General features: G+C 46.1%; 1 protein-coding gene across 3 annotated transcripts in view; it reads right to left on the reverse strand.

Moving 5' to 3' along the window:
- The window catches only part of RASSF1 (Ras association domain family member 1), a 285,057-nt gene that overhangs the window by 37,848 nt on the left and 220,190 nt on the right, over nt 1-27,019 (reverse strand). The window contains exons 1-2 of one of the 3 annotated variants that reach the window (XM_068130717.2): nt 17,657-17,756; nt 17,360-17,548 (exon numbers count right to left, since the gene is read on the reverse strand). The exons of 1 other annotated variant lie outside the window; for it this stretch is intronic. In XM_068130717.2, the coding sequence (XP_067986818.2) occupies nt 17,360-17,482 (123 nt within the window). In that variant the 5' untranslated portion in view covers nt 17,483-17,548; nt 17,657-17,756. Of the gene's footprint in view, nt 1-17,359; nt 17,549-17,656; nt 17,757-27,019 lie in introns of those variants that run through there. One more of the 3 variants, XM_068130718.2, reaches the window with a different exon arrangement.

Here is a 27,019-nt window from a genome sequence, read left to right on the forward strand (position 1 = left end):
TAAGGTATTGTTGTGGATTTGAGAATGGTGTTGTGGTTTTTTTATTATCGTTATAAGTGTAATGAAGCTTGTTGTAAATATCACCCTCCAGTTTGTGTATAAAGGTCAAAGGTCGTCCCCTTAGTTATTCCATATACAATCACGTAGCAAATCATAGATTTCCTTTTTTAGTAGTTATCTCCTTATTCTGTGTATTAGGTTAAGGTTCTGTCTTCCATTAGTTGACACTGCATTGCATCAAATTGGAACAAGGTAGATTCCCTTCCAATTCCCCTTTTTGTCAGCCATTGCCAACTGCATTGGGCTGTTTTCTGCGTGCGGTTTTCTGCATTCGCCGCTGCTGCTTTGGGACCGTGTTTTTCGCCGCAAGACTCCATTGAGCACGCGGTCAGATCGGAGAAGCAGGGGGAGGAGCCGTATGAAGGGCGTTGGCCGCCCATCGTCATCAAAGGTGGAGCGAAAGAGCCCGTGCCAGCCAACCGGCACTGCAGTGAGCGACCCGGTAGGCGTGCCCTGGGAGCCCGCGGATTGATCTCGAGGCGCGATACAAAAGCGCGCGCGCAAGCCTTTTGAGAGAGTCGGCAGATGCGTGAGAGAGTCGGCAGATGCGTGAGAGAGTCGGCAGATGCGTGAGAGAGACGGCAGATGCGTGAGAGTTGGCAGTGCACCGGAGCCCAGTCGAGTCCAGTCCAGTTGAGGAGGAGCGGAGAGTCCAGTGGAGCGGCTGACCAAGGAAGCCCTCACAGCAGATGAGCGAGGAGTCCACCGTCGGTGAATCCACCGGAGCTGGGTGGGGTTGAGGTTCTAACAGCAGTTCGACCCGCAGCCGCGAAGCAACGCCGCCGGACGAACAAGAGTGTGGAGAGTCGGCGGCTGCTCCCTCCCGGCCCGATCGTCCTCTGGTCCGAGCTGAACCTTCCCTCCTTTCCAGCCACTCGTGCCTGCCTTCATTGCCCATTCGTGTGAGTCTGTCTTTGTTTGTTCTGTCCTGGGTTTGTAAGTACGACTGCCATCGGTAAGCTAGCGTTGCACTGTGTCCTTTTGGTCCGTCCCTCTTTCTGTAATTATTTTCTTATTCTTCCTTGGTTTCTTTGATTGTGTAAATAGTAATTAGTAAATAAATCATATTTGTTCTTCCTACTTTTGCCTTCTTCTTCACATCCGTTCGTCTTTGAGGTTTCCACATTGAAAACCTGTGGCACGATTTTGGCCAACGTTCAAGGATCGGGTTAGTTTCTGTTAATAGTTCGTGCCGCGGTTGCTAAAACCGCTCGGCAATTAACATCTGTCCGCGGTACGAACGGGGCTGCGCACCTGCCTTTCCGGAGGTAGCTGTGCAGTGTCAGGGACCCCGTCGGTCAGTCAAAGACGAGGGGATTAATCCCTCCTCGGTAAGGGGAACAGAGGCCGACGTTGGGTTCCGTAACAATTGGTGTCGGGAGCGAGATTCGGACCTGAAGCGCGAATAGCGCGCTCAAAATTTCGAGTGGCCCAAAATTTTATTTTATAAGATCCTAAATTTAAAATCGTGCCATGGATGGTCAAGGCGATCGGATGCCGGTGGGAGAGTTAGAGGGTTTAGAGTCGACCCAGGACCCCAGGGAAATGTATGTGGGAGAAATGGAGGAGGAGAGAAATGGTGAGGTGGTTGAGGGTGTATCAGGTGCACAAAATGGCGGCGCTTCGCACGTGGTTGCTGCAGCTGAGCCCGAGATGCCGGAGTACATGAGAGTATTTATGATGCAAATAATAGCCAAATTGGACACCCAAAAAGAAGAGACGAGGGCTCAGGGGCAGCAATTGGGGGCAATGAGGGACGAAGCGAGGGGTACCAGTGAGCAATTGGGGGCAATGAGGGACGAAGCGAGGGGTACCAGCGAACAGTTGGGAAATAAATTTGAGGGATTAGAAAATCAAATCGGGGGGTTAGACAATAAATTTGAGGGGTTAGACAATAAATTTGAGGGGTTGGACAACGGGATAAATGGGGTGAAGAATGGGTTAACGGGGCTAGAAGACAAGATGGAAGACAAATTGCAGGAAATAGGGGAGCAATCCGCCCGGGAAATCAAACAGATGGGGAACCAGATAGAGGAGGTGAAAATCGGGTTGGAAGGTAAGTTGGATGCTCAGAGGAATGAATTGGAACAGATGAGGGCGGCCTCTACCAAAGAGATGGGAGAAATGGGGGAGGAGATCAGACGAGGTGTGGGCGAGGAGGTCTCGAGGGTACGCGAGGAGGTAAAGCGAGGTGAGGAGCGTATGGAGAAAGAGGTGAGAAGGGGGACGGCAAAGTTACAAGGGGGCATAGAGGATCTGATGAGGGGAGTAGAACAGCTGACGGTGGGACAAAAGGAGTTAGGGGAGCAAGTGGAGAAGAACACTGCGGTAATGGTGGGGTTAAAGGCGACGCAGAAGGAGATAAAGAACGAACTCATAGCGACAAAGAGGGAATGTCGGATGGTACATGAGGGGTTGACAAAGAGGTTGGACGAGGTGACAGAGGCAGTGGAGACGAAGGACCGGGAGGTGAGGACGCACATAGAAACGGTCAAGGTGGCCTTAGAGGACGAAATTGAGGAGACGCACCAGGAAATAAAAGAGGTGAAGCAAAAGTTAGAGGATGTGGAAGAGGGGGTGAGTGAAATTAAGAAGAGATGGAGGGAAACTAAGAGGGAGATAAAGGAGGAGGTGATGGAATATGTACAAGGTCGGTGCTCAAATCGTGATGGTGTGCTTGCTAACCAAATAAAGAGCTTGCAGGTGGCGGAGGAGGTGCGGAGACGAGGTGCCGAGGTGAGTGGCGATATACTCGGAAATGTATATGGTGTGAGGGGAGATTCAGTCGGCTTGTGTGTTGGTGGAGACCCGGGTGTTCGTGAGAGGCCGCCGGCAAGGTGTGCAACAGGTACAGAGTGTGAAGGAGGAGGTGTGCGAGGATGTCCGGCTATGGGGTGTGTGAGGAAAAAGTGCGCGCCAAGGAGTGAGTGTGCTGTCGAGAGTGAGTTGGTCGTAGCGCGTGTGTGGGAGGGCACATGGAAGCGCGTGATGGGGAGTGTTACAGGGGAAGCAACGAAAGAGTGCACACCTGTGGTGAGTGTTACGGAGGACGTAACGGGAGAGTGTGTGCAAGAGGATGCGCGAGAAAGGTGTGTAACAGAGGAGTGCATGATAACAGAGTGCGCTGTCAAGAGTAAGGGTGAATGCGCGACCGAGTGTGGTGGTGACAGTAGTGAAAGTGACACGGAGTACGAGTTGGTTGTGGCAGGTGAGAGAGGATGCACACCTGGAATGGAAGGATGTACACCTGGAATGGAAGGATGCACACCTGGAATGGTCGAGCGCGTGTGGGAATGCATGCTTGAGTTGGTTGTGAAGCACGTGATTGGGTGTGCCGATGAGTGCACACCCGTGGTTGTCACAGAGGGTGTGACCGAGGAGTGGGCGCAAGGAGGTGTGTTGATGAGGTGTGTGAATGACGAGTGTGTGCCAATGTGTGCGGTGGTCAGGTGTGTGACGAAGTCTGTGAGCGGAACAAGGACGAGTGCAATAACGAAGTACGCGAGGGGTACGGGCGGCGTTGGAGCACCGAGCTCGGTGAGGATGAAAGGGGTCGCGTATGCGTGTGAGCCTGCAGGTGAAGCATCGACGTTAACCGGTTTAGCGGTTAGATCGACTTGTAGCCGAAGCGAGCCCTCGGTGCGTGCCGGGCTTCGTGTGCAGCGGGAACCAGCGGGGATCGTAACCACGGCTGTTTCAAAGGAACCGCCGTACGCGATCCACGCCGGGCCGCGCTCTGAACGGTTGCGTCCGTGCTCCGCTAGGCGGAGCGGGCGGCCCGGTCGGAAGGGTCGTCACGGCAACCCCTTGTAGTCGAGACGTCCCGGCAGGGCGAGATCGGGCCATCGGACGGCCCCGTGCCAAGATGGTGCGTGGAGTCTCGGCCCGAGTAAACCTTCCCTGAACCAAGTGCCGGACGGATCCAACCGCGGGAGACGAACAACCCGCATCCATTGCTCGGCTTTACGAAGCTGGGCTTTGGAAATGAATTGGCGCACCGAGAGGCTCAAGTGAGTAGACGTGTGAGGGTGATAGTAGTAGCGAATTTGAACAGCAAAATTTGTGATTGGCAAAAATTTGATGATTGGCAGATGATTGGTAGAGTGATTGGCAAATTTTTGATTGGCTGAAATTTGAGAGCAAAATTTATAGTGGTAGATACCCGATGTGGTGGGATGGCAACTTTGCCATCTCTCACATATCGGGGGCAAAGGAGCAGTAGTTTTATGGGGTTTGGCAGTGAAAACTAGCCCGGGAGGGTTAGGATAAAATGATAGGGATCTAGAGAAGATGACCACAGGTAACTAAGTTTAAGTAGCAACAGTGGACAGGTAGTGGGGACATAGCGAGGGTAGTTGGATTATAATGACGAGGGAGCGCAATAGTTTAAAGGGGCGACAGGGAAGCACGAGTTTCAGAGGGGAGTAGTTAGATCAGATGATGCCGAGTGTTTGAGGATCGGAAGTGTATGGAGCAGTGTATGACTGAGTAGTGGTGATTGTGTGTTGTGTTGACCAAATGGTCCAGGGAGGAAGGAGGGTGCAGGAAGCACCAGGTGTAGGAGTGATTGCACAGGTGTGCAACTACAGGTATGGAGAATGGTTGTGTGGAATACATGGAGTATGGAATATATGGAGTATGGAATGGATGGTCGTGGAGTGAGTATGGTGGCAACTGTGGAGTGGAGTGGATGGTGCGAAGGTGTGGATGGGGGAAAGGAGGATGGACCCCATCACGAATACCCGGGGAGGGTAGTGTAAGTGTTAGGTAGAGGGTACAGGTAAATTGTGGCTGGATGTTGGCATCTGTGGTGCGTGTGGAAGAATCGAGTTTGGATGGGTGCATTAGTGACGTGGAAATGGCTGGGCGTGTGGCCTGTTAGTGTGTGTAGTTGGTTGAGCACTCCGCCACTGTTAGGATGTCGGCCAGGTGAGGCCGCAGGTAGGCTCTGGGAGCCGTTAAGAGTTGTGGATGGGGCCCGAGGATCCGGAGGACGGACCCGGGTAGCCCAGTGCCAGAGAGGGCACCGAGTGGGGAGAGCGCCAGAGGGCCTTCCCCAGTAGATAGGTTAGGATAAGGAGCAGGTAAGCTCGGAGGCAACTGCAGTGGTGGAGGTGTGCAGGTGGGTAGACCTGCTGGGAGAGCCACACGACCCAGTCCTGAAATTGTGCAAAGGCACAGGGAGATGAATCGGGGGGAGTGAGACCCCAAATTGATGAAGCACCACAGTTTGGTCAATGGGAATTTGGTTCTTAAAACCGCATAGAGTAAGTTGGCCAATGGATTGGCAGGGAAAGACCCCGGGTAGTGTAAAGTGAGTTAATGTCATTTAGAAGATAGTTAGGATTAAGAATCTCCTCGCACCATCTACATCCACTCACCTGGTGACAAAACTCCGCACCATGCCATGTTGTTGTGATTTTTCGGTGCAAATGTTTGGAATGTGAGACGCATCATGACGTGGGTGTGACATTGTGCTTTGTGTTCCATCTCTCTCTCCTTATGAGGATTGATGATGAATTTGGTGATGGCAAATTTTGGTTAGAGGGATTGTGGGGACGAATTTGGTATAGGGGAGATATGGGGAAGACGTGAGGTATAAAGAAGACGTGGGAGAGGTATAAAACATATGGACACTGCCAGGACTTCCAGGAAAGAAGTTGGAATTTCAAACAAGGTGGATCTGGGGTGAAATAGCGGGGGTAGAAAAGATCAAGGTTTTGGATGGGGAAAGATAAGAGATGGTGATGAACAGCTGTTTTAAAGACCTGGAGGGAGGGGTGGGATTGAAGGGAGTGAGGGAGTTTGTTCCAGAGGCGGGAGAAAAGAGGCATGAAAGAGTGAAGGTGAGCAGACAGCCGAGATTTCGGCAGTTTAACCATCAGAGGGTTGCTGGCAGATCTTGTGCGACCTGTAGGAATATTTGGGGGACAGAGCACAGAGAGAGCTGGGGGTGCAAGGCCGGAGAGGAGTCGGAAGAAGACAGAAAGACCACCTACCTGCCTGTGGTGAGTGAGTGAAAGGCCCTCAGAGATAGTTTCATCGCGGGAGATTCCAATAATTCTGAAAGCTTTGGTTTCAACAGCGTGAAGCCGAGCTAGGTGTGAGGCAGGAGCACCGGCCCATAGGGGAGAACAGTATTCCATTGAGCTGCGGATGAAAGCCTTGTATGTGGTGAGGAGCTCAGGTGTGCCGAGGAAGGACTTCGCACGACGGAGGATGCCCAGTCGGCGACTGGCTTTGGAGGCTAGCTTGGAAATGTGGTTTTCCCAAGAAAGATCATGGCAGATAGTGAGACCCAAAAGCTTGAGCGACAGAACTTCTTGGAGAGGATTGTTGAGAAAGTAGATGGGAGGGTTGTCCAGTCGATCTTTTCGGAGAGACATAGTAAGAGTGTGAGATTTGTCAGGATTGAAAGACATGTTCCACTTGTTTGACCAGTCTGTGATTTTGTCCAAGTCTTCAGAGTGAGGAGGCTGCAGACTGCCGATCTGAGGGAAGAGGAATGGAGCGGCAGAGAGTGGTCATCAGCAAAGAGATAGAGAGGATTTTCCAGAGAGTCGGAGAGATCATTGATAAAGACCAGAAAAAGCACAGGGCCCAGAACACTGCCTTGGGGAACTCCAGCCTGAACAGGAAGGGGAGATGAGAGAAATCCATTCAGGGCCACACGTTGACTACGACCAGAGAGGAAGTCCGCAAGCCATGCATGGAGATTTCCATGGATACCATAGGAAGAGAGTTTGGTGAGCAGAGCTGGGTGCCAGACCGTATCGAAGGCACGTGATATGTCAAGGGAGACAGCTCTGATTTCCTGTTTGGCATTGAGGACCTCCATCCATTGTTGAGACAGCAGAAGCAGCATGTCCAGAGTAGAGTGACCTGGTCTAAAACCAAATTGATGATCAGAGATCAAGCCATTGGAGAAAAGGAAAGATTTCATATCCGAGGCAATGATGGATTCCATGACTTTGCTGATAATTGGGAGCAGGCTGATTGGTCTGTAGTTGCAAGGATCTGTTTTTGCACCTTTTTTGTGTAAAGCGGTAATGTTTGCTGATTTCCAGGATGCTGGCAGATGATCTTGAGCAAAAGAGAGGGTGAAAAGAACAGAGAGAGGGTGAGATAGAGCGGCAGAGCAGGATTTTAGGACCCGTGGGCTGATGCCGTCTGGTCCAGTTGCAGAATCAGTCGAGGTTAGACAAAAACTCCTCCACCTTGTCAGGAGAGAAGGACACAGAGTCCAAGAGCAGTTGGGTTCGACTGGGAAAGGTGGGAACAGAGAGAGATGGGTTTGGGACTAAAGATTTTGAGGCAAACACAGAGTTGAGGCATTCGGCTTTGTCACGTGCGATGTCAACTGTGTGGCCATTTGAGGTAAGGGAGGGGATGGAGGGGGAACAAACACCAGAAACGGATTTGACCAGACCCCACCAGGATTTGAAGGAAGGAGACAGGTTTGAGAGTTCATTCTTCAGTGTGGAGAGATAGTGCTTCCTGGCACTCTTGAGGGTAGACACACACTTGTTCCGAGCTTGGTGGAAGGAACTGAGATTGCCTTCAGTTGGATTAGCCTTCCAAGAGGCAAAGGCAAGTTGTTTCAGGGCAACTGCCTCACCACAAGATTCAGTGTACCATGGACGGGAGGAAGGGTAAGACAACTGAAGACGAGATGGGATAAATCTGTGCAAGAGAGAGAGCAGTTTGCTTTGGAAGAATTCCCAGGAAGAATTGATGTCAGAGGCAGTGGAGATGGGAGACCAATCCAGACGATTGATGGCTGCTTGAAGACCGTCCCAGTCGGCCTGAGTGAAATGCCAGACTCGTCGATGCTGAGGAGGCTCTCTGAGAATGGCCAGAGAGATGTCCACTTTAACAAGCACATGATCAGAAGAACCGATTGGAGCAGAATAAGAGCAGCAGACATTAGCAGGGAAGTTTGTCATAACCAAGTCTAGAAGAGAAGATACTCCATTGGCTGAGATCCGGGTCGGGAAATTGACAGATTGTGTCAATCCCAGTGAGTCACAGAAGTCCTTTGCTGAGGTGCCATGACTGGTGAGAGAGGAACCCACACCGAACCAGCTGGCATGATGACAGTTGAAGTCACCACATATGAGGAAGAGAGAGTTGGGATGAGTAGATAGAAGTTGGTCCATGTTGTCAGACAGTGAAATGTAAATGGAGTCATCAAAGTCACCTTTCCCTTCAGCTTCAACGACACTCCCCTCCTCCTCAGCACGCCACTCAGTTCCCGAAACTTCTTCCATGCACATCTCACTCTAGCATCAAATTAAATCAAATAAGTAAATAAATCGACATCCCCTATCCCCACTCTACAGATTGGGATTAGCAGTAAAATGTAAACTAACCTTTTTGAGTCAATGTCTAACTGTCACCTCCACACCTTTCTTCTCAACAGGCCTGTATAAATCATAATGTTTTTAATCAATTGATTCACTTTAAAAAAAACTGCCAGCTCAGCCACCACAGCAATCTGTATCTATCATCTTTAACTTATCTACCCATTAAAAATCTAATTTTTATCAACCCGTAAAAGCCCTGACATCACGGAAGTATAAACTGTCACAGGTCAAAATGGTTTGCAAGAACAATGTTTTTTAAATCATCATCCTACGCAATACAGCGTTAAGTTAGTAAATCAAGCTTGTACAACTGTTTGTGGACTCCAACCAAATAGCCACAAATTATACTTGGCCAGAGGAGAAAATAAATAAATAAATCGGTCAAGAGCAGGTGACTTCTTCAAAATACCCTAATTTGATCCTGGTGGAAAGAATCCAGAGACAAAGATTTACTTAACTGGGACACGGCACACCATACTGCTCAAATTTGATGGAATCTTTTTGCAAGGAGCACATGGTCCAAGTGGTTCGACTTGCACCAGGCATGAGAGTGGGGGGGGGGGGGGGGGCAGAAAAAAAAGAAGAAACTTGCATTCAGCCTTGCAAGGATCCTCTCCCAACGGCACACATTTTCCAGCAGATAGTTCAAGGACAAACTTTTTTCCCCCTTTTTCCCTTTTCTTTAAATCTCTCTAACAGACGCTTGCTCTCTATACGCAATGCATTGTCAATATCAATCAAATTATCTGTCATGACAAGCTAGAGTTAGTTTACACAGGCCAGCTGAAAATACACAAACCCAGCTTCAAACAATTAAACAATTGTGCCACAGCATTGATGCTCCTATGATGGGCAATAAACTTACGCTGTTGTCAAAATTACAAAAAATAATAACTGCTCAATGAGGTTCGGAGCGCATGGATCAATGTCATCGGCATGAGGACAAGCAACATATAATTCTCTCATTTTAAACAAGCATAGCGAGGATTCTGGAGTTATCTGACCACTAGGCTATCCCATTAACAAGTCATGTACACAAAGATCTTAAACCCACGTCGTGTAAACTGATCATTTGTCCTCCTCATATAGCAAGATGACTGCCTGAAGGTGACTCACAATGACAGGAAGTGACCATTCCATGAGAAACCGTATCCTGCTTCCCAATTCATTCATATTTTTTGCAAACCGCAGTGCCAGAAGATTCCAATAAAACCATTCCCTTCGGTAACACTCACGCCAAGAAAATTCAGACATCAGCTCATCCCAAATATTAGGGCCATGTGTTCAAAAGGATGGTAGAGTTCATATGGACGAACTAAATATTCATCGGCCTTCAATATCAGCTTCGTATTCTCTGCGTTTTTCTCTCTCCTCATCAGGGAACCAATACTATAAAGCAAGAAGCTTCAGGGAAACTTGACATCAATTGCCCAAGACATGACCAGTTGTCAGAAGCCACACCCACACATTCCTGGTATGGAAATAAAAAATTGCAAACACAATCAGTTTTTGAAGATGTGAGTGAGGACATGTAAACTTTCCTTTCTGATACTTCTTCAATTTCCAGCATACGCTCGGCAGTACACGATGCATGTACATTTATGAGTTCACACCTTAAAGAAGGCCTTCCGATACTTCTGACCACGATTCTAGTGACATCTCAAGGGCAGGAGCATCGGAGATGGAGAAGGGGGTGGAATACGAGCAGAGCCACCAACCACGGCGAGTTGCAGAGGCATTGCCAACATGCTGCCTCATCCAGCATCACCTCGGCGGAAGGAACATCTTCAACCAGACACCATTGTTATTCATTGTGACTCATTGTTTATTCAGCATATCAAATGCCAAACAATTCGCAGCTGTACCTTTTATCGAGACTGCACAAAACGCTTTGACGATCTCGCCGATCAGAAGAAATGAAAGACAAAAAAAAAACCCCCATAAAAGACAGGCCCTCTCATCAACAATCAAATTTAATTTGCACATGCAGGGATACAAAACATTGAAGTGTATTGTTGTGCAATACTCGTCAACAATGTTTGGTTTCACTTCTTCATTACATCAGCCACCGAAGGTGGATGGAGGTTATGTTTTTACCCCTGTCTGTCTGAGCAGGATCACTCAAATAGTTATGGACAGATTCAGACGAAAGGGTGGACAAGTTTGGTGTGTGCCAATGACAAATTGATTAGATGTTGGTGAAGATCCAGATGTGGATCCGGCCCATCAGTGGGAATCAAAACGTAAACTGTTCAGCATGGCAGAGGTATGCGCTGTACCAAGTTGCTATTCCAGTTTTCCTTGTTCTTGAGACGAACAGTAGTTATACACATTAACAGTAAATTAAATGGCTTGGATCATCAACTCCAATTGCATACATCACTATGGGCCTAATAGGTGTTCCCATACAAGCACAACCAAAGAAGGTGGGATCCCAGGTTCAAAATCACAAGGATTAATGATACATCGACGGTCGACTAAAGGTCCTTGCAACTCACTCCAACAAAATATCTTACAATGTCGTTGTACATCATGTCATATGTGCACAAGCTCCAATGCAAGCCTTGCACTCTCCTTAATGAATGTAGAATTAAAACGATTTTTCAGGAAACTTTTTAATAAACTAAACTGCAACTCTGTGCGCACGTCCGCACAACGCAGCCAAAGCCAAAAGTCCTCCCATGGGGACTTCAAGGTGGTTGATCACCCTGCTCTCAAACTTATGAACGTTAAACATTTCCATCGGCCTATCTCTTTGGCAGAAAATAAAAAGTAAACTGGACAGGAATGCAAAAAGCACTGCCCAGGTCAAAATGTTATTGTCGTCACACGTCTGGCTGTCCCTGGTTGTCATTGAGTCCCATGTAATTAAGACCACTTCCATCTACTATTAATATGTATTTAATTGAATTGCTGGTAAACAGATTACCTGAAGGATAAGGTGAAAATAATAAACCAGACAACTTGTTTTTGAACTGGAAATCCTCTACTCTTTGGTGGGCGTGCCACTTCCTCCCTCCCCTCACCCCCCCCCCTCTCCTCCCCCACAAAAATTGTTGCTGCTCCATCCCCACGACTAGAAACACCCACCACCTACAGTTGCCCCACCGCGAGCAGGGGCGGGGTGGGGGGGGGGGGGTGAGAGGAGGGGGAGAGTTTAAGCTATCGTTATGATCATTAATATGACAGCAGAGTATCCACTCTATGAGTGATCTTGTTCCAAGTGTGCAACACGTTTTTCCGACGTCCCTTCATTTTGGGCGGATAGGCACAGACTGCTGTCTCGATCACCCCCCCCCCCCCCCCCCCCCAAAAAAAAATCCAGGTTATGCATGTGAAGTGAAGAAAAATGTGTACTGCTTATGTGCACACATATAAATTGTGTTTATATAGTTCAGATAATTACAATTGTAACCTTGAGCTACAGTCCCTGCAAAAGAAGAAAATTCCAAGCTTGGTGGAATTTTTTATTTTTTATTCAAAACTTTATGGAATCGAATGAAATTTGCACATGCACAACTTCAGGGTGCCCTTATTAACCCCTGCAAGTTTCAACTTCCTGTGTGAAATCCTCTCGGAGGAGCAGATGATACATATACACTTGCTCCATGAAATAAAGATGTCTTCATATCAGACAGAATTGCCCATCCTGTGGGTGATCCTTCATTATTCCAAATTCAAGGGGGAGAATGATTGAAGCTTTTCCAAGTGAAACAAATATAATAAAAAACAAACTTCTCTTGTACCTTAGATCTTAATCGAGTGAGCGGTGACATCCACAGCACATCAAAATCAAACATTACCAACGTGACTGAATGTGTTGGGCTTTTGTTTGCACACAAAGACACGCAGCTTGGCTTGTACCAAACAAACAACTTGGTGACACAAAGATGTTATTTGCTACAAGCTGAGCAAACGCCGACTTCAGAGATGACAGCAAAATCATAAGCTAATGAATGCGTCCATCAACTGTTCCAAAAATAAATAAACATATTTAATCAAACTCACCATTAGATGGCTAAAACCAGGGAATTGGCCTACTGATTCAGAGACAACGGCACAGGGGAAGCAAACGAAGCACAAACACCGAGCACAAAGATAAACATTGAAAACCCAGCCAGAAGTGGCCCAAGTTCAGTCCCACAACCACACCTAACGTAACGTAACCGTGAAAGTGACAGGTTAATGAAGTCACCGGTGCCACCAGGGCAAACTACTCTGTTCACGGAACAATTGTGTACCAATATATATATATATATATATATATATATATATATATATATATATATATATATATATATATATATATATATATATATATATATATATATATATAAAACAAGTACAGATACATTCAAAGTACACCGCCCCCATGCCAAATAATTAAATATCCTCCGGCGCCCGGCAATGCCGCCGTGCAGCTCATAGAGACTGTATTGGGTGGGAGAGGTGTACAATAATTGATTGATTAATTAATTGCATAATTAAAATCAATAAAAGATAATGATAAAATATTTTCTTAATCAATTGGCTAATAGCATACCGAAACCACTACTGCTTCATCCGAAGCTGTAACTTTTTGAAATTTAATTAAACAAGTCATTAATCAAAAATATTAATAATTAATTGATTAATCAATAAATCAAAAATATCCTTTATAGCCACATCACTTGGTCACTGTTGTGTCCAAATATGAGCTTCCTCGCTCAAATGGTGTCTGAGATATTGCCCAGATGAGAAATAAATGACGAATGAATGAATGAATGATCGTTTTAAGGCCATTTTTCCTCGCTAGAGTGGGGGTTAGCCTTGCGGGCCCCATGACAATCATGGTTCCCTGTTTGAGGCAATGTTTTTATGGCCGGATGCCCTTCCTGACACCAACCCTTGGTCACGCTCTTTCGATGCGCAGGGATATGGTGTGCCTATTCTAAATCGGGGTACACACCGGTATCATTCATCCCAGCAAGCTGGTACTCAATTTGCCGACCTCGGAAGGATGACAGGCTGAGTCAACCTCCTTGGCGTTAATTCAGCGATCGACCGGGATTCGAACCCAGGATCCTAGGATCCCAAGCCGGCACCCTAACTGCTAAGCCAAGCCAGGCAACACGAATAATGAAAATAAATGAATAATAATCATTAAAAAATAAAAATAACTTCATAAAGTGGCTAATAGAATACATAAACGACCACCATTTCATCCAAATCTGTAACTTTAAAAATAATAATTAATCAAGTCATTAATCGAATAATTAAATAATTAATCGATTAACTGAATAATCAATAAATCAAAAATAGCTTTTACAGCCAAATCACCTGGTCATTGGCATGTCCAAATATCAGCTTCCTATCTCAAAAGGTGCCTGAGATATTGCCCAGAAGAGAAAGGAAATAAATAAGTACTTAATTAATCGATAATAATTAAGTTACTAATCAATTAATTGATAAATCAAACAACAAAAAACACTTTTTGACAAAGTACTTACTATTGTGCCCAAATTTCAGCTTCCTAACTCAAATGATGGCTGGGATATCGCCCGGACAAACAAACAAGCAAATAAACAAGAAAACAAACAAACGAAACAGCAATCAGAGATTGCAAACCCTCGCCAGGATGTATTTTCAGTGGTTTTTAAGGCTTTTGTGTCAAAACAAATAGGGCGGCCGAACTACGTGACCGATGACATCACTTTTTTTTCTAAACTAATTTATTCCTAGATTATGCTCAAGAAATTTCATCTTGATCAGATGAAGTTTTGTACTTGTCGAATTATGACGTCATAATGGAGGCACCTATGACTTCGTCATTAAAATATTTTATTCCCCATGGAGAGTTCTTTACAATGAGCCATGTCTCAGTTTTTTCTATTCAGCATTTTCCGAGATATAGAGGTGCAAAGTTTTTCGATTTTTCCAAGATGGTGGCCAAACCACGTGAACGATGACGTCCTAATTATCAATAAAAAAAATTATACAGGTGGAGTTGCACCTATAGTGAAAATTTCCTGTCAATCAGACCAACGGTTGAGAAAATCATATTTATTCTGTGCGGACAAACAAACAGACAGACAAACAGACAGACACAGACAGACTCAAATGGCATACCCTCTCCTCTGGCGAGGGTAACAAACAAAACAAGAAAACAAACAAACAAACAACCGGAGTGAAAACTGAGTACTCCCTTTCAGCGTGCGTCATTGCCGAGCCCCCTTCGGTGCCCGGCAATGACGATATGCAGCGCCTGGAGATGGCATAGGAAAGGTGCGGTGTACAAAAATAAAAGAAGAGGATACAATTACATATTGTCAAGTTATTCAAAACTGGTTTGGTTAAGGCCACCTCCGAAGTCACCCAAACAAGTCTGGTTTTAACGGGACACCAATAAAAAGCTTCAGATGCATAAAAACAATCCATGGCTTTGCAAGTGCATTATAAATATAAATGCCATAGTTCGTTCTTCCAACTCCAAACCTCACGTGCTTGTTAAAATGAGACTGTTATTGTGGGAATGGAGCTGCAGCACAATGATCTGAGCAACTGTCGAGATGGTACAAAGTTAATGGAAACAGATGCAGATTCCCATGGGTAAAGGAAAATGGAACGGAGAGCGATCCGTCTCTGTCCGAGTCAAACCCAATCAAATGCTCGTTGAATTCGTTCATTCAAAACCCGAGATGTTATTCCACGAGGTTTGGTCGAGCGAGTTGATAGAATCTTTTAAACGATAAGAATAATGATGGTGACCATTGACACACGTGGAGCCAATCGACATGAGGTCCTTCTGAGATTGTTCGGGGAAGAGATGCGACAAATGGAGGAGGGGTGTCCTTCCTGGAAGACACGGGTCGGTGAGGTTAGGGAAAGGGTGTTATGGAACATCGTGCTCTCCTTCATCTTGGGATCCCTCAAAACAAAGGCTGAACCAGCATTCACTCCTCCACCCCTTTAAGAGAGAAAAAGACAATGGAAGGAAATCCCCAAAGTTTCTGGAGTTTGTTCCTTTACCCTCAGAAATGTTACCAACAATAAATAAATAATCATGGCTGTGGTCGCCTGGAAAAAGAGCCGGAATCAGGCAAAGCAAGCAGAATAGAAACTTAAGAAAAACTTTAAACATTATTATCAGCAAGGTTCTGTACACAAAGGCGAAGATGGATGCTTTCGGGACAGAAGTGTAAACTTTCTACACACTGCGATGAACATGTTTTTAAAACATGAACGAATTCTCAAGGTGATTGGATTTATTTATTTTTTCTTCGAGTAAACTTTCGATAAAAATGTTATCGTGGGGGTTGTGACACTTGCACCAGACCTGCCGCTCGCAAAGGAGAACGAAGCTTAACATTCGGACTCCAAATCCCACACACTGTCCAGTTGGTCTGCCAATGTCCTTTCAATAATGATGCAAGAGAAAACTCATGCCGCTGTGGTCCTTGTCCTGTCTGCCACGTGTGAAAACTCGAAATCCAACAACTTGTGGTTAATTAAATAAATACAAATGAAAGATGAAAAACACAGTAATATACCCTCTTCCCCAACCCCCACCCCTCACCCCCCAAATACAGACCCCACACCCCTCCCTCATGTTCTGCCTCACACAGAGTTGTTGTTTTTGTTGTTGTTTTTTTTGTATACTGAATCGAGGCTCGTGAAAGAGCTAAAACCTCACAGAGTTTACCCCCACCTTCCACCTCACAGAGTTTACCCCCACCTTCCACAGAGTTTACCCCCACCTTCCACCTCACACAGAGTTTACCCCCACCTTCCACAGAGTTTACCCCCACCTTCCACAGAGTTTACCCCCACCTTCCACCTCACACAGAGTTTACCCCCACCTTCCACCTCACACAGAGTTTACCCCCACCTTCCACCTCACACAGAGTTTACCCCCACCTTCCACCTCACACAGAGTTTACCCCCACCTTCCACGTCGCACAGAGTTTACCCCTACCTACACACACACACACACACACACACACACACACACACACACACACACACACACACACACAACCCCCCCTCCCCCTTCCCCTCAAACACACACATCCCCCTACCCCTCACACACATCCCCCTACTCCTTACACACACACATCCCCCTACCCCTTACACACACACATCCCCCTACCCCTCACACACACACATCCCCCTACCCCTCACACACACACACATCCCCCTACCCCTCACACACACACACATCCCCCTACCCCTCACACACACACACATCCCCCTACCCCTCAAACACACACACATCCCTCTACCCCTCAAACACACACATACCCCTACCACTCACACATCCCCCTACCCCTTACTCACACACACATCCCCCTACCACACACACACATCCCCCTACCCCTCACACACACACATCCCCCTACCCCTCACACACACACATCCCCTACCCCTCACACACACACATCCCCCTACCCCTCACACACACACATCCCCCTACCCCTCACACACACACACATCCCCTTACCCCTCACACACACACACATCCCCTTACCCCTCACACACACACACATCCCCCTACCCCTCACACACACACACATCCCCCTACCCCTCACACACACACATCCCCCTACCCCTCACACACACACACACACATCCCCCTACCACACACACACACACACACATCCCCCTACCACACACACACACACACACATCCCCCTACCACACACACACACACACACACACATCCCCCTACCCCACACACACACACACATCCCCCTACCCCACACACACACACACATCCCCCTACCCCACACACACACACACACACACACACACACACACACACACACACACACACACACACACACACACACACACACACACACACACACACACACACACACACACACACACACACACACACACAGTAACCCCCCCTCCTCCGCGCTCCCCATAGTTTCGCCTTCTCCCGCACAAACCTTATCATGAGGTTTTCGTCTTGGTTTCCACAAAAAGGAGGTGCGCGCGGTGTAGAACTGCTCAAGCTCCGAATCCTCGTCCAAGCTCGAGTAACCACTACTAAGAGTGCTGCTCCAAGACATTCCCGACAAAAGTAACCTGGTGTTTCGTAAATGGAAACGGAAGGTACTTCAGCTCGAACAGGGAACCTGCGAACGACAGTTTATTTGTAACTCTCAAAATCCTTTTCCTGCCGATGGGAAAGAAACTCTCCGACGATGTCTGCAATTGTCTGGGACTGTCCGACACCCGAGCACCTCATACGTCCCGCCCTCACATTCTCACAACGATAACACAACGTAGAGAAGGAAACGCCACGCCCGAAACGGCAACTCACGCCACGTGTGTCACCGCTATGACGTCATCACTTCCCTCTCGGAAAGGCCACCAATCAAAAGCCGAGCGTCCTGATTCTGTCCAATCAGATTGAAGTTAAGTTTGAAGGCTCCACTCGTGGGAAGGACTCCACCTATGAATGATGATTGGATCGTTCATGGAGGTTATTTAAAAAATTGATGGGGTAGGTGGTAAACAAATGTCATCATGGCATGGTGTGTATAATAAATGTAATTATATATTATAGTCTAATGATGATTCCTGGAGTCTGATTTCACTAAAATCGCCTGTCTTCGTACCATGCCAGCAGGGAGCGCTGCTCCAACAAACAACCCGTCCTACAATTGAGATGTGGACAATGGACATACACACACACACACATATATATATATATATATGAACTTGCTGGGAGAGGATCCTGGGGGATCTTTATGGGGAGGTGAAAAAGGAATCACAATCAAATCCCCGAATAAAATACATATTCTATATTATATACACATTATAATAGAGCAAACGTATATAATATGGTTATGTATGTTTGTATATGTGACCAAAACGTCTTCTTCTTCTTTAAAATAAAACAACACCCAAAAACACAGTCCATGAACTCTTAATTACGTATTACGTCCTGTTGGAATATACCTTTTGACCCTTTAGACTGCCGAGACCCCTCAGACCTTTGACGACCCTTTAAGTCCCCCAAGACCCTTAAGACCACCAAGACAATGAAGACCCAAAATCCCCTGAATACCCAAAATACCCTAAAGACCCCAAAAGCCCAACACACCCTGAAGATCCAAAAGACCCTTAAAGACTCCGAAGAACCAAAAGATCCTTAAGACCCCAAATCCCCTGAAGACCCAAAAGACCTTGAAGATCCAAAACACCCTTAAATATCCCAAAGAACCAAAATTCCCCAAAGACCCATACTGACCCAGAGGAACCAAAATTCCCTTAAGACCCAAAAGCCCCTGAAGATCCAAAAGACCCCAAAGACCCAAAATAGCCTTAAAGACACGAAAGACCCTTATAGACCCCAAAGCCCCAAAATGCCCTTAAATACCCAGAGGATCCAAAAGTCCCTGAAGATCCAAATGCCCCCAAAGACCCAAAACACCCTGAACGGGGCAACATAAAATATATGACGTAAAAACTCGATTGGAAGTCTGAGGAGGTGGGGTATTGAGGGCACATCTGCTCTGTGAGGCTGGAAGTTCAACTTTCCCATCCAGTTTTTGATAAATTTGTATTGACCTTCCCTTCCAGCTCGAACTGATAATTTAAAATAAATATATACATATTTGTACTCACTTCCTTTTTATTTATTTGCGTTGGGTTCTGACTTCTGATTTACAGTATATATTCAATCAGAGCACAAAATATATTTGGCCGACCTGCCCCACCATCCACCACTCCATTCCCCTATTCCCCCAGAAGCCCTGATCCACCATCACCACCACTCCCCCATTCCCTGAGAAAGCAGGCATGGTCAAAGATGCCTATCCCTATGAAGCGACGTTTGGTGAGGCGTGCTGCAAATGGCAAGTGGGAAACACCAAAAGCAGAATAGAAGTGAGACTGAGATCAAAGGGAGGGGGAGAAGGCTACATGTAGGTGAACAGTCTTGTTGCACAGAAGCTGAATGAAACACAACAAGAAGAGGAAGGGGAGGGTGGGGGGTGAACAGAAAAAGAACAAACCAACCGACAGCTAGCAAACTAAAATAGGTGCCAGAAAGGGGAAATCACAATAAACTTGGGAATGGGGTCATTTGCGGTAGTCGAGAGCATGAGTAATGGTTGATTAAAACTATAAAAGCTGTCTTGAAGCTGTGGAGAAAAGACTGGGACTGAACAGATTGGGGAAGTTTTTTTCCACATGTGAGAGAAAAGAGGAACAAATGCATGGAGGTGAGCATGTGAGCCTGGATTTCGGGTCTTTAACAAGAAGAGGGTGACTGGCAGACCATGTGCACCCTGCAGAAAACTAAACAGAGCCAAGAGAGGGAAGAGGGAGCATGACCAAAAAGGAGGCCGTATAATATAGAGAGGGCACCGACCTGGCCGCATTGCGAAAGCAACAGGCCGAGACACTCAGCTTCATCACAGGAGATCTCAATGATTTTGAGGTCCTTGCATCCCATGGCATCAACAAGGGCAAAATGTGAGGCAGGGCCGACAGGGGAGAGAAGTCCTCCACGAATGCCTTGTAGGTTGTCAAAAGTTGATATTGCCAAAGGAAAGAACTTTGTACGATGAGGGATGTCCCGTCAGTGGCTGCCTTGGAGGCCAACTTTGAAATGTCCCCAAGAAAGATAATGGCTGACAGTGAGACCCAGGAGTTTGAATGACTGAACTTCCTCAAGAGGATTGTTGAGAAAGTAGATAGGAGGGTTTACCAGACGGATCTTTCGGAGAGAGAGAGAGTGGAGTGTCAGATTTGTCAGGACTGAAAGACATATTCCAAGTGTTTGACCAGCTTGTGATTTTGTCCAGGTCTGAAAAGAGGGAAGAGGCTGTAGCCTGCCTGTCCGAAGGATGAGGAATGTCATGGCAGAGGGTAGAGTCGATAGCAAATAGACAAAGGGGCTTTCCAGAAAGTCAGAAAGATCATTGATTAATATTAGGAATAGGACTGGGCCCAGAACCCTGCCTTTGGACACTCCAGCCTTGACGAGGAGAGGAGATTAAAGGATCCCGTTGAGTGCCACACATTGGCTACGAGAGTAGAGAAAGTAAGTATTCCAACAGGGCAGATGGCCTGGATGGCAGACTTTGAACAGCAAGGCGGAATGCAAGACTGTATCGAAAGCTCGAGATAGATCTCGAGAGATGGCCCTGATCTCATATCTGACATTGAGCACCTCCAACACTTGTTGGGAGAGTAGGAGCATCGTGTCCAAGGTGGAATGACCTGGTCTGAATCCGAATTGCTGATCTGAGATGAGGCTGTTGGAGGAAAAGAAGGATTTCATATCAACTGTGATGATGGATTCCAAGACTTTGCTGATGATTGAAAGAAAGCTGATAGGTCATTAGTTGTGGGGACCCCTTTTTTTTCACCCTTTCAGCTCGCCAACGAAAGTGGATGGAGGTTATGTTTGTCTGTCTGTGGGCAGGATACCTCAAAACGTTAGACGGATTCGGACGAAACTTACAATACAACTATCCCACCTGCATTTCGATTGTGGATGTGCAATATATGAAACAGTATCAAGTGGAAGGAGTAGGCCATTGTGTGCCGGTGTCCCGGACATGCTTACAATGAGGTGTGTATGATAGGATTATGAAAATGAAAAAAAAGGCATACTGAGCCAAAGGAGCTTTGTTGTTATTATTACCCCCACCACTAAAGATGGATGGAGGTTATGTCTTCACCCCTGTCTGTCTATTTGTTTGATTGTCTGTCCGTTTGTGAACAAAATATCTCAAAAAGTTGTGCACGGATTCGGACGAAATTTGGCAGAGAGGCAGCATGTCTGACATTGACGAAATGATTATATTTTGGTGAAGATCCGGATTCGGATCCGGCTACTAGAATTTTTAAAGTGATTTTTCACCATTGAGTGATATGGCCTACCAGGCGGAGGTATGCTCTCGACCGAGTGCCGTTCTAGTTACCCTCGTGGGAGGAGAGGGTATTGCATTTGAGTCCGTTTATTTGTCTATCTGTTTGTCTGTCTGTCTGTCTGTTTGTCCGCACAGAATAAATATGATATTCCCTGCAACCGTTGGTCCGATTGACAGGAAAATTTCACCATAGGTGCAACTCCACCTGTAGAATTTTATAATTATAATTATGACGTCATAGGTCACGTGGTTCGGCCGCCATCTTGGAAAAACCGAAAACATTTGCACCTCTATATCTCCGAAAGCGCTGCATAGAAAAAATCGAGACATGGCTCATTGTAAAGAACTATCCATGTGGAATAACATCTGTTAATGATGATGTCATAGGTGCCTCCATTATGACGTCATAATTTGACAAGTACAAAACTTCATACGATGAAGATGAAATTTCTTGAGCATAATCTAGGAATAAATTAGTGTGGAAAAATATGACGTCAACAGTCACGTGGTTCGGCCGTCATATTTGTTTTAACACAAAAGCCTTAAAAACCACTGAAAATACATCCTGGTGAGGGTTTGCAATCTCTGATTGCTCTTTCTTGTTGGTAATGTTACACTTATCCTCTTTCTAGAGGGACAATAGAGCACCCACGATTGGTCATGAATGTCTCCATAGCTCAGGACCTGTCTCTACTCCATCACAACAGTTGCAGACAGTACAGCCTGTTGTGCTCATTGGCCTTTCCAAATGATGGTCCAATCAATGCTAGAAAAATAACGCTGCTCGTTAAGCCCAAAAGTGCCAGTTATAGTGCAATGGGGATCAAACCCAGACTGGAAAGCACAAAGGCGAGTACACTACAATGCTTCGAGCTATGGCCTTTATCCATGCCTCAATTACCTGAAGACGACGAGGTGTTTGAATCACTTGAACTATCCCTGCACACAGCAAAGCACGAGTGGTAATACATTATGTATCAATGGCATTTGGCAAGCCATATAGTGTGAATGATGCTTGGAATACATGAATAGACATTTAAACACTTTAAGTGGGGTCAAAGATCACAACTGGGATCATAACTTCAGATCGAAGTGAGCTAGCAATGCCACCTGATGTCCCACCCAAGCTGTAACATCATGAAACGTGGCTTTGATTCACCAAGCTTGTGCTGTTATCAATAATTGGTTAAAGTTTGGAAACCTCCAGCAGACTGCAATGCCATTATCTCCTTGTTCTTTGACACCCTCTTGTGCAATGCGTGTGTGTTTTTCAGAATGCAACAACACTGGCAAGAAGCAGATCAACTTCACCAAGCCACCACGGACCACGGTTGTTCTGTTTGCTGCCGAGGGCTCACGATCATCACGGAAATGAGATGCAATTAGCCAAGAGCGACCCTCATGGTGACCTGTGCTCGAAAATCGGCTCAGAGCCTCAAGCCATCTGCACTGCAGAGATGGACGGATTACATTCGCATCAAACTAGGGAATGAAATGTGTTTTTATGAGGGCACCATCGAGATGTATCCATCTGGTTTTATAGCCCTGAGTTTCAAGCACCAAGGACATTGCCTTAGTAAAATATGACACATCCCAAACCAAGATGTAGATTACAAAAATGATCAGAAGCCACAATCTGGATCAAACAGTATCTATCGTATCATTTTGATTAGACAATGCTGAATTCAACTCCAATATATTAATAAACTACACATAGTTCCTTTTATTACTTCCTGTAAAGAATTGGCCACTCGGCTTTCATGGAAAAAAAGACATTGACCAACAGTTCGGGGACACCATGAATCCCCAAAGCGAATATCGCTTCTTAATCAAAGGATATCTCCGCACATTCTGCGATGTCTTCAAGCTAAGTGAGTACAACCATGCACAAACTTCCCCAGATATCCGCTTTTCATTAATTACTTGCTAATAAAGGGCTACAAGAGTGGTGGCCTCATACATCCGACTGAAAATACAGGCCATACATATCCACAGAGCATCACAAAACCAGCTTTGTTCACCAGGCAGTCTCTAAAACAGTTAATTGGATGTTGAGGTTAAGACATGGCATTCCTCGTTTCCTGGCCTTCTAACCCCATTCCAACCACCACCCCTCCACCCTCCTTAGCTCCGACCAGCAACCACATTGCACATAGAGAAACACATTCATCGATATGTGTTGCATCACATGCATCCTCCAAATAGAATGCTCGTTTCATTCCATCCCAGGCAGAAACATGCTTATGGGGACAATATATATATATAAATATATATATATATATATATATATATATATATATATATATATATATATATATATATATATATATATATATATATATATATATATATATATAGTGTATATCTATATATATGTATATATATATATATATATATATATATATATATATATATATATATATATATATATATATATATATATATATATATATATATATATAGTGTATATCTATATATAGTGTATATCTATATATAGTGTATATCTATATATAGTGTATATCTATATATAGTGTATATCTATATATATCTATATATATCTATATATATCTATATATCTATATATATATATATATATATATATATATATATAGTGTTGCGGAGATGAGGACTGTATTTTTTTGATTGTGTGCTGTATGATTATTATTATTGTTTATTCTGCGCCCCCTACCTCCGGAGCTGTGTAAAGGTGAAAGGGCATCCCATAATTAGTCCACAAGCATACACGTCAGCCAAATAATAGAATACCTCTGTTTGATAGTTATCTCTTATTATGTGTTTTTAGAGTAAGGCTGTGTCTCCCATTAATTGAAATACTCCATTGCACCAGTGAAAGAGATAGATTCCCTTCATTCCCACTCCCAACACTTCCATTCCCCCCTTTCCGTCAATTGCAATTCGCATTGCCAACTGCATGTTGGGCGGTTTTCCCTTCATCCGCCATTGACCACGAGGCAGGGTTGGGGGAGAAAGGCGGGTCCCCACCTCGTCAGAGAGGGGAGGAGTGATCCAGCCCCACTCGACCAACCATGAACAAGGGGTTTGGCTTGAGAGGGCGGGGAGAGAACGTTTGGGGGAGGTTCGCAAAGGTTGAGGGGCGGGGCCTATATAACCCACGGCGGGGGTGTTCCCGGATGAGATGCACTTTGAGCTGAGACAAGGAGGGACGAAAAAGAGCTGGGTCATCAGAGCAAGAGCGCGTGAGGAGGAGAGAACCCGTCACGCCAGACCCCCCCACCAGCGCATCGGCTCCACCAAGCAGCTCCGACCCGTGATCCCGCGCACACGACAGGCCCGGTGGCATCAGCGGCCGTCGAGGTCCAGCCCGACGTCCCGTGCGGGATCAAGCTCCAGCCAGCTCCGTGCCGTTTCCCCCCTCCAGCCACACACCTCCTGCCAGCAATCCACTCTGCAATTCCCCGCGTGAGTCAGTGTCTTTGTTTGTTCTGTCCTGGGAATAAGTTAAGTCTGTATAACTATAAGCTAGTATTTGCACTGTGTCACCTGCATCTTATGTGTTGTAAATAAACCTTGATTGCTCCTTTTTGCATGTGTAAATAATAAATCCAATTACTCTTCTGTCCGTCTTCTCGTTTTATTCCTTTTCCTCTTGCATTTCGTCGTTTTCGTCTTTTTCCCAGATTGGGCAGCTGCGGTGCGATATGGCCAAAGTTCTGGGTGAATCGGGTGAGTCAGGGATCCTGTAACGGTCGCGGCAATACCACCGCTCGGTAAATAACATCTTAATCCGCGATCAGTAACAATTGGTGTTAGGAGTGGGATTCGGACCTGGGACTAAATTTGTTAGGCCCAAATTTTGGAACACCAATTGTGTTATCTGTAACAATTGGTGTCTGGGAGTGAGATTCGGGGCCCGAACCAAATTTTTAAAACATCTAGAAAAAATTTGGTCAAAATTTGGAGCGGCCGAAATTTGTTTTGTTTTATAAAACCCGAATTTTGAAATCGCGCCATGGCTGGTCAAGGCGATCGAATGTCGGTGGGAGAGATAGACAGGGTGGAATCGACCCAGGACCTCGGGGAAATGTATGTGGAGGAAAGGGAGGAGGAGAAAAATAGCAATGTGGTTGCGGAGGTTTCAGACGCACAAAATGGCGCTCTCGCGCACGTGGTTGAGGGGGCCACGGTCGCGGAACCAATGAGCGCGGCCCAAATGCAAGCCTTCATGGCCCAATTCATGGTGGAAATGCAGAAAAAAAACGACAGTATAGTACAAATGCAGGCGTCCCTCAACCTGCAGAGTGAGCAAATGAGGGCTAATAGTGAGCAAATGAGGGCTGATAGTGAGCGATTGGGTGAGCGATTGGGAAACCAAATGGGGGTAATGGGAAACCAAATGGGGGTAATGAGGGACGACGCGAGGGGTACTGGTGAGGGGTTAGACAAGAAATTTGAGAAGTTAGACAATAATTTTGAGGGGTTAGACAACGGGATAAAAGAGGTAAAGAATGGGTTAACGGGGGTGGAAAATAGAATGGCTGCCCAGGAGAATCAGTTAGAGGGGGTAAAAAATGGGTTAATGGGGTTAGAAAATAGGATGGAGGACAAATTGCGGGAGATAGGGGAGCAATCCGCCCGAGAAATTAAACAAATGGGAGAGCAGATAGAGGAGGTAAAAATCGGGGTAGAAACCAAACTGGATGCTCAGAGGGATGAATTGGGACAGATGAGGGCGGCATCTACAAAAGAAAGGGAGGAGATGAAAGAGGAGATACGACGAGGTGTAGGTGAGGAGGTTTCGGGGCTACGCGAGGAGGTAAAGCGAGGTGAGAAGCGTATGGAGAAAGAAGTGAGAAATAATACGGCAAAGTTACAAGGGGGAATAGAAGATCTGACGGAGGAGGTGGAACAGCTGACGGAGGGACAAAAAGAACTAGTGGAGCAGGTTCAAAAGAACACCGCGGTACTAGGAGGGTTAAAGGCGACACAAAAAGAAATTAAAAACGAATTAATAGCGACGCAGAGGCAATGTCAGATGGTACGTGAGGAACTGACAATGAGGGTGGACGAGGTGACAGAGATAATGGAGACAAAGGACCGAGAGGTGAGGATGCACATAGAGATGGTCACGGTAGCCTTAGAGGACGAACTTGAGGAGACGCACCGAGAAATAAAAGAGGTTAAACAAAAATTAGAGGAAGTGGAAGAAGAGGTGAGTGAAATTAAGAAGAGACGGACAGAAACTAAAAGAGAAATCCAGGAGGAGGTAATGGAATTGGTACAAGGTCGGTGCTCAACTCATGATGTGATGCTCACTAACCAAATAAAGAGTTTGCAGGTGGCAAAGGAGGTGCGGAGACGAGGTACGGAGGTGAGTGGCAATGTACATGATGTAAGGAAAGCTTCAGTCAGCTTGGGGATTGGTTTGGATCCGGGTGTTCGTGAAAGGCCGTTGGTGAAGTGTGCGACAGGTCTGGTGTGCGAAAAAAGAGGTGTGCGAGAATGTCCGACCATGGGGTGTGTGAGGAAAAAGTGCACGCCGAGGAGTGAGTGTGCCGTCAGGAGCGAGTTGGTCGAAGCGCGTGTGCGAGGGAGCACAGGGAAGCGCGGTGTGGTGAGTGTTACGGAGGAAGTAACGAAAAAGTGTGCGCAAGAGGATGCGCGAGAAAGGTGTGTAACGGACAGGTGCATGAGGAAAGAGTGCGCTGTCGAGAGTAAGGGTGAGTGCGTGACCAA

The sequence above is a fragment of the Myxine glutinosa genome, chromosome 11 (assembly GCF_964187855.1).
Source record: "Myxine glutinosa chromosome 11, kmMyxGlut1.1, whole genome shotgun sequence".
In the NCBI taxonomy this organism is placed as follows: domain Eukaryota; kingdom Metazoa; phylum Chordata; class Myxini; order Myxiniformes; family Myxinidae; genus Myxine; species Myxine glutinosa.